Source organism: Eumetopias jubatus, unplaced genomic scaffold (assembly GCF_037043125.1).
Source record: "Eumetopias jubatus isolate StellerSeaLion01/CBP00866 unplaced genomic scaffold, mEumJub1_p1.0 scaffold_6, whole genome shotgun sequence".
Classification (NCBI taxonomy): domain Eukaryota; kingdom Metazoa; phylum Chordata; class Mammalia; order Carnivora; family Otariidae; genus Eumetopias; species Eumetopias jubatus.
Window position 1 is genome coordinate 15,723,915 of NW_028274812.1, and position 9,005 is coordinate 15,732,919.

The 9,005-nt window shown below is 43.3% G+C and overlaps 1 protein-coding gene across 1 annotated transcript in view; it reads left to right on the forward strand.

Annotated features, from left to right (window-relative positions):
* RMND1 (required for meiotic nuclear division 1 homolog) overlaps positions 1-5,674 on the forward strand; it is a 41,143-nt gene extending 35,469 nt beyond the window's left edge. The window contains exons 11-12 of the mRNA XM_028103348.2: positions 4,559-4,675; positions 5,377-5,674. Coding sequence (XP_027959149.1) covers positions 4,559-4,675; positions 5,377-5,418 — 159 coding nt within the window. The 3' untranslated portion in view covers positions 5,419-5,674. The remainder of the gene's footprint in view (positions 1-4,558; positions 4,676-5,376) is intronic.
* The last annotated feature ends 3,331 nt before the right edge of the window (positions 5,675-9,005 follow it).

The following is a 9,005-nucleotide window of genomic DNA, read 5'->3' on the forward strand; positions in this document are numbered from 1 at the left end:
CCGCCCCCAGATAATCTAGGTTTATCTCCCTGTCAGGGTCAGCTGATTTCCAACATTAATTCCATACGCAGTCATAACTCTCCTTTGCCATGTCCTATTCACAGGTCCCAGGAATTAGGGGCTACAGTTCCTCTCACAATTTGGCACTAACTTACCTTTTTTTTTTTTAAAGATTTTATTTATTTATTTGAGAGAGAGAGAGAGAGAGAGAGAAACAGCATGAGGGGGGAGAAGGTCAGAGGGAGCGGCAGGCTCCCCGCTGAGCCGGGAGCCCAATACAGGACTCGATCCCAGGACTCCAGGATTATGACCTGAGCCGAAGGCAGGCGTTTAACTGACCGAGCCACCCAGGTGCCCGGCACCTGCCAATTTAGAGCCTACTTCACATTTACCACCTCTGTGATACCATCCCTGTTTTCTCGTGCTCCCTCATCCGTGTGCATGTAACATGCGTGACTCTATAGCTAAATGAAATAGGAAGCATGCGCTAATGGGGACTCTATTGCTTGCACACCACAGAAAAGTTTGAACGAGCTTACCTATCTATCACCACGTACTGCTGAGAAGAACAAGGCTAGAGTGTGGGAATGGGGAACGTCTGTCGCACAGACCCAATTAAATCAGTCAGGACTCTTTCCTCAGCACCTTCCCCAAGGAGCCAAGTTGGCGTCCTTGTGGCCTTCTCTGTGGGAATGGGAGAAATGGGTGTGGGAAGAGGGAATTTCCAAGCTACATTTCACTCTGCCTGGCAACTTCAAAGGACTGGATGTGTCCCACGCTTTGGCCAACCATAGGGAAGTGGGCATTATGGTTGGCTAAGCCTGGGTCATACAGCCACCCCTTCACCCTGGGGCTTTTGTGGGGAGCGCTGGGGAGGGTGTCAGGTAGGTGCTGAGATCATGGTTGGCCACATCCGGTGGTTGAAAATAGTGGAAGATAACTCCCCAAGGTGTAGGGGGCCGGGGGGAAGGGTGCTGAGCTGCCAGCAGATGGCTGTGAGGCCGAATGAAGTAAGTGCTAAAACAAGGAAACCAAGTGCTTTAGGAGCACCGAGGAAAGAGCAGGCTGGGAAGGCAGAGATGCCATCCTCTGAAGCATGACTGGACCAAATGATCTGGGATTGTTTCATGGTATTGAGAAGGCAGTGGACTGGTAAAATGTTTAAAAGCTGTTGAATAGGGGAGTGACATGATCCAATCCAACTGCTTAGAATGAGAACTCTGATGCCAGTGGGGGGCGGGGGCAGTGGATCTGTTCTTAACAAATAACGAATATTTCATGTAGTATTAAGGAAAGCTAACAAGGGGATAGATTCAAGACTGTCCACCATGGGGCATAACTATAGGGAGTGGGAATTAGAGATCAAAGATCTCCACCCCAGGGGTGCCTGGGCGGCTCGTCCGTTGAGCGACTGCCTTCAGCTCAGGTCATGATCCCAAAGTCCCAGGATCGAGTCCCATGCCAGGCTCCCGGCTCAGCGGGGAGCCTGCTTCTCCCTCTGCCTGCCACTCCCCCTGCTGGTGCTCTCTCTCTCTCTCTCTCTCTCTCTCTCTCTCTTTGTGTCAAATAAATAAATAAATAAATAAATAAATAAATAAATAACGTCAAAAAAAAAATAACCTCCACCCCAGGTGACTGGGAAGACGGCGTGACCTGATCGGAGAAAGGGAACCTAGGCCAAGGGATAGACTTGGACAGGGTGTCAATTTTAGTTTGAGAAACATTAAATTTGAGGTGTGGTCAGGAAACCCATTAGATGTTTTATAGGCAGTTAGAATTTCAGTCAGAGAAGAAACCAGAATTAAACAGTTATATTTGGGAGTAGAAAAGAGATAGTAGTTTAAGTCTTTCCCAAAATGTGGGATACATATGCTTGTCCAAGAGATGAATTTAGGTGACACATGGACCCTGAACTAGTTTGGTTTTAGTGGTGTAGTGGCTCCTGGTGGACCCTCTAGTGTATGCTACTCCCCTTTCCCTGGCGTCGGGCTCAGCTTCCTGTAGGCAGCACTGTTTCACATCACACTGCTGTCCATTTATGGCGATGACAGTTTACTTTTAAAATAAACAAATTAAGCAAAGTCTTCTGGAAATTACGTACTGGTGGCACATACACATCACAGAAATAGTGATGGTGGGATGCAAAGTTTAGGGAGCGTCTACACAAACCGAAGTGGATGAGATGGTGCAAGCGGAGCGTGGAGCTAGAAGGCAGGAAGGAGAAGATCAGGACTTTGGGAAGCGTCATCTAAGGGCGAGAGGAGGTAGAGAAAACCCAGGAGGAGATGCCGTCAGAGGTAGAACCTGGGTCTTAGCGGAGAAAAAGCCAAAGGAAGTGTGCGTTTCAAGGTGGTGTCAAATGCTTGAGTTCACCGAGGTTTAGAACCAAGAAAAGTTGTTAGATGCACTAACTCGGAGACATTTGGAGGTTCCAGAAGAGTGGCAATATGCAACTCCGAAGGGCTAAAGAATAAACTCGGTGATGAGGACGTGGAGGAAGAACGCGTCTGTTTAGTCAGAGGTAGAAGAAAATGCAAGAGGGTCAGGCCCACACCTTCAAGGGAGAAGCAAGCCTGAGGATGAGCATGTTGGTAGACCAAGATCCGAGCAGCCAATAGAAACAGAAAGGAGGGGAGGAAGGGAGGACAGAAGGCGGCACTGTTTAAGCATTTACACAGAGTAGAAACTAGGGGATGGCCACAAAGGCAGGAAGCATGGCGAATATATGCTTAGGACTGTGGTCCCTTGTGTTCTCATTACTGAGGCCGTTTATCTGATTTTTAAGTATTTATTTGGGAGAGAGGGAGGAGAGAAAAAGCACAGTGGGGATGGGGTGCAGAGGGAGAGGAAGAAGCCAACTCCCCACTGAGCAGGGAGCAGGACATGGGGCTGGATCCCGGGACCCTGAGATCATGACCCAAGCGGAAGGCAGATGCTGAACCGACTGAGCCACCCAGGCGCCCCTGAGGCAGTCTTGTGCGCTGTGTACAACCATAGCACATACGTCCATAGTACATAAGGTACGCTGGCGGAAGTCAGTCCCCAAACATGCGTCTCTGACGATTGTCTCAAATTTCCAGACCAAACCCCTTGCCCTCCCCATGCCCCATAAATAATCAGGGGGAATCAAACTATTTTAAAAAAGGTTTCCAGGGCGCCTGGGTGGCTCAGTTGGCTAAGCGACTGCCTTCGGCTCAGGTCGTGATCCCGGAGTCCCCGGATCAAGTCCCGCATCGGGCTCCCTGCTGCTGAGCGGGGAGTCTGCTTCTCCCTCTGACCCTCCCCCCTCTCGTGTGCTCTCTCTCTCATTCTCGCTCTCTCAAATAAATAAATAAATAAATAAATAAATAAATAAAAACCTAAAAAAAAAAAAGGTTTCCAGACTTCTTCCCATTTCCAAAAGAAAGATTAAGGAGGTACAACTACCAGTGGTCACATCCAAGTCTTAAATTCAAAGATTCTGTTTTCTGGGGGCGCCTGGCTGGCTCATTCTGTAGCGCATGTGACTCTTGATCTCGGGGTCATGAGTTTAAGCCCCACATTGGGTGTAGAGGTTACTTAAAAATAAAATCTTTAAAAAAAACAAAAACCCCAAAGATTGTTTTCTGTGACCCTGCCCCAACCAGCATGTGGTGGGGCATCAGAACCCAGAAGCTCCACAGTTCAGCACTAAAAGCAGTGCCAACTAGTGGCAAGTGTGCAGCAGGTCAAATGGTACGGTTTGGAGGTTTGCACAGAACCTGAACAATTTTAGAAGGTAATCAGTTTTTATCATCTTTTGGGCGTTTCAGCCACAATGCATGTTTCCAATTTGCCTTTTTTTTTTTAAGATTTTATTTATTTGACAGAGAGAGACACAGCGAGAGAGGGAACACAAGCAGGGGGAGTGGGAGAGGGAGAAGCAGGCCTCCCGCCGAGCAGAGAGCCTGATGCGGGGCTCGATCCCAGGACCCTGGGATCATGACCTGAGCTGAAGGCAGATGCCCAACGACTGAGCCACCCAGGCGCCCTCCAATTTGCCTTTCTTAACTACTAAACTCCCAAGGCCAGCTACCAAAAACTAGGACTCAAAAACTTTATTTTTTACATCTTCCATCAAAATCTCAGGAATGTAAGAGCTTCAGTAGGTAAAGTACTTCTTGCAGTTCAATCTGCATTACAGTGTCTCTAGATGGATTCAGATGCAGGCTCACATTGGCAGGTTGCCTTGGGGAGAGAACGGAGCAAGAATTGGAGGATAAATTCTGTTTACCTATTTCAGACCTTTGGAATTTTGATATGTGACGTGACTTAGTTCTTAAACTTGTTTAAATATAAATCCAGGGTACTGGGGCGCCTGGGTGGCTCAGTTAAGCGACTGCCTTCGGCTCAGGTCATGATCCTGGAGTCCCTGGATCGAGTCCCGCATCGGGCTCCCTGCTCAGCGGGGAGTCTGCTTCTCCCTCTGACCCTCCCCCCTCTCATGTGCTTTCTCTCATTCTCTCTCAAATAAATAAAATCTTAAATATATACATATATAAATAAATACAGGGTACTTCCTAAAATTTTTCTAATGCAGGTTATGAATGAAAAACTTCAGCACTGCATGGAGCTGACAGATCTAATGCGGAATCACCTGACTGAGAAAAGGGCGCTCCGCCTGGAGTGGATGATCGTAATCCTTATCACCATTGAGGTAAATAGATGAAAACAAGGGCACCTGGCTGGCTCAGTCAGTGGAGTATGCCACTCTTGGTCTCGGGGCTGTGAGTTCAAGCCCCACATTGGGTGTAACTAAAAAATAAATAAAAATTAAAAAATAAAAGGAAAATAAAGATAATTTGACATAGAAAATGACAGTGGAAAAGAGCATGGCTTTGTTCTAATTACTTAGTCTATTTGGAAGTGAGGCCCAAGTTTCAAGTAACTGTGGTAATATTGCAAATGCACAAAGTGTGATTTTTGGAGGAGTTCTGTATTTGAAGATAGCATTTAGAGAAAGTTCTAGCTGCAGATTTATAATGTACAACCTAGCAGCAAGTACCTTTGCCTCACATCTGCAGCTTGCCATGTGGGAAAGACTTCAGAAGCGTTTTTAATTAATCACAATTTTGGAAAAATCGTTCTTTTTATAAACATTGGGTTTTTTTTGTTTTTTAAGATTTTATTTGACAGAGAGAGACAGCGAGAGAGGGAACACAAGCAGGGGGAGTGGGAGAGAGAGAAGCAGGCACCCCATCAAAAGGGGAGCCCGATGCGGGGCTCCATCCCAGGATGCCGGGATCATGACACGAGCCGAAGACAGACGCCTAATGACTGAGCCAACCAGGCGCCCGTTTTAGTTTTTACCAGTAATTTGCTATGAAATTAATCAATCTCACTTTTTATCACCCTAAGGTAATGTTTGAGCTGGGACGAGTATTTTTTCTGATCAAGTGATAACCAGAGAAAAGTATCAGTGCAAGAGATACTCAAGTTCTACAATCAAAAATAAATGCTCACTGTTGGGGGAATCTATTTAATTGGTATTTAATATTTTTTAAATCAGTAAGTTGTGATGATCTTTTTCAGCTCCTGTATGTACTTGCTGCTTGAATAAAAATTATGAAGAAGCTGGTGTTTGGGTCTTTAACACTAAGAATTTGAAAGGAAGATATTTTAAAAGAACTATAGAAAGCTTAACACCTAGGAAATCTAGGCAAAGATACTTATTAAAGCCAAAAGGCTTAGATTTTGGACACTATCCCCTCACCTGTCTCCAGGAAATCCCAATCCCAGCCCTAAGAGAACCATACAGGAAACTCTGGTGTTGAAGTAAATACGTAAGACAGGTTTGTGATGACAAGACTGAGTTTTATGTACCTACTTTGGATGGCATAATTTCAGTATGCCTGCTCACTGGCACTTCATTTATCAGTACTATCCATGCCTTTACTACCAATCTAGTCAAAATATTCTTCCCACACATTTTTTTTTTTAGTTTCACACATACTTTGGGGAAATGAAAAAATGCCAGGAACAAAGAACTTGATATTTATGTGCTTACCATCTTGAATTGATAAACATGTTTAAAAAGCAGGGCACCTGGGTGGAACAGTTAAGTGTCCAACTCTCGGTTTCAGCTCAGCTCATGGTCTCAGGGTGGTGAGATCGAGCCCCATGTTGGGCTCTGCCCTCAGCACATACCCTGCTTGAGACTCTCCCTCCCCAGTCCCCCCCCATGCTCTAAAATAAATCTTTAAAAAGTAAATTCCTTTTTATCTTCATTTTTATGCATAACCCCCACTTGTCCCATATGCTTCCCACCACAATGAATTTAAATTTTTCCATACATTATAGTTCACCGTTAAGTGGGGGGTTAGATGCACCCACCCCCCAGTTGAAAATCTGTATCATCTTTGACCCCCCCAAACTTTACTAATAGCCTATTGACCAGAAAATGTACCAATAATTAACACATTTGTTGTTTTTACTGTATTCTTAAAAATAAGGCAAGATAAAGGTTGAGAAGATGTGTTTATATACTCTATGTACTGTATGGAAAAAACCCATCTGCATATAAATGGAACTGTGAAGTTCAATGAAACCTGTTATTCAAGGTTTATATCCATGAATACAGTATTACTGTTCTAAATTGAGACACTTAATTTTGCAATTTAACTGCTACACAGTATTTCACCTTGAGAATACACATCAATCTATACCCTATTTTTATGTACTTATTTGCTCTAATAATGCAAAGGTAAACATCCTGGTACCATTTTCAGCACACTGCAAGAGTCCTTGAGTAGCAGTCTAAGGTACCTATAATCCCAAGATTTCCCAAGGAACATGTGGGCATGCAGAGTTCAAGGAATGCTTTCTAGATCCTTAGGTTCCACAGAAGCACTTACATAAAGCTGCTGTGCCTGGATACACACCTGCAGCCAATGTATGAAGGCTGTCTCCTTTCCCATCTTCCCTTCTCGCCCACCTTCAATTTTAGTTTGGCCCACTGTATTTAAATACCTATAAATATATTTAACCTACATTCAGACCTCTTTGGGAAGTCAACAAGAACACAATTTGAAATATTGGTCAACAAAGCTTTCTAATTTAATGGGAACCATATAATCCCCCACCTATTAAGAGGGGCATTTCCAATAAAGTTTTACTCCAAGTATCAATATGTACAATTGCTGTTTGGGTCAACTGTGTGTTAATTACAACAATTTTAACAACAAAATATGAACATCTGGTGCCTTATGGTCATGGCAAAATCTAACAATTTACATACAAATATGCTACAAAAAACAAAAGGATAATCAGTAAGACCTTCAAGCATAAAAATTTATTAGGTAAACATTTTGGGGGGGGAATTAAGTTTTTAAAGGAACAGTGTTAAATCTGAATTGTTTACTTATGTTTATTAAAGCAATCATGGTAGACACCAACTCATTACAGTATTACATTCCACTAGATACACTAAAGACATATAATACCTTTATTTTTAAATCAGTATTTATGATTCATCAGAAACTGCATCTTTTTCAGCTACTTAAATTTATGATAAAAGCTTCAACTTTAGTTATAGGAAAGAGGTGTTATTTTTTTTTAATTATTTTAGGTTATGTAAGGGGATTTTCATGTTCACAACTTCTGTAATATCAAAATGACCAAGAAATCCTACCAGAAGACAGAGAGCCTCAAGTACATTCACCAGTGGCCTTGGAAGCACTCCTCAAAATGTTATCAAATTTCTATCACTCATGAGAATACAGTGATTAAGACCAACCTGGATTTGAATTCCTCACTACCACCTATTAGTTGAATCACCTTAGGCCAATCACTGAACCTCTCTGGGTCTCAGTTTCTTTTGTAAAATGGGCTTAACAGTACCCCTACCTCTTAAAGAGTTGCTGTGAGGATTAATGGACTTAACATACATGAAGCTATGAGTTTACTGTTACTACAATCCATCTGAGTAAAAATCCACAGGATTCTGAGATTAAATGTTGGTTGAATCAAATCACTAGCGCCCCCCCCCCCCCCGCCCCAGCTTCGAATCCAATTGAGAAACATCATGAGAGGCTTAAAGACTGACGTTAGCGAATCCTGCACCTAAATGGATGGAGCACTTCACTTAAATAAAAGTAATATTTCCACTGTTTAAAATGAGTTGGCTATTCAGTGCAAGCCCCAAAAGGCTTTTAAATTGGACACATTTTGTATGTACCAGGCAGCCGCCAAGAGGCATTCTGGGTGCCTTCTCACATACCACAGCAGTCAGAAGCAGGAATGGTTTTTACATATAAAATCAATCTATTACAGTATCAGAAACTTTTTTTTTGCCAAAACTTAATCTTTTCACTTATTTTTAATTATTCCTCGGTCTCTCACAGCAGTTTTTCCCAAGTGTGGTGCTCCGACCAACTCCATCAGCAAACACCTGAGTGTCCATGATTTATACAGATTCCTGTATTCTGCAATCAGGATTTCTGAGGCTGCAACTAAGGAATGATTTTTACAACTCTCCAAAACATTCCCATGCTCACTAAACTGTGAGTACCACTAACTAAGACTATTTACTGACTTGTCCTCACTTTATAGATACAGACTTTCAGTAATTCATTAGCACCCTCTTGCTCCATTTAATGTAGTAAGTACAGGGGATTCAATTCTCTTTCTCCAACACAATCTCCTCATGCTCTCCTCTCCTCGCCTTTACAAATTGCAAGTGTGGGGCCCGTGCTGTGAGGTGATAAAGAGGAGTAGACCAAGCTTTTCCAAATACTTCCAATCCAAATCTATTAACTTTCAATTCTCACCACTGGTTATGAATTGCCATTTTTTTAAAGAAGATTTAAGGTCACTATTCCAAATTCCCTTTCCTCATGGGAGCTCTCCGGGAGGGTTTATTAACAAAACGGGATTTTTTTAACTCCTTCTGCACAATCTGAAACCCAGATTTGGGGCACCTGGGTGGCTCAGTCACTAAGCGTCTGCCTTCGACTCAGGTCATGGTCCCAGGGTCCTGGGATCGAGCC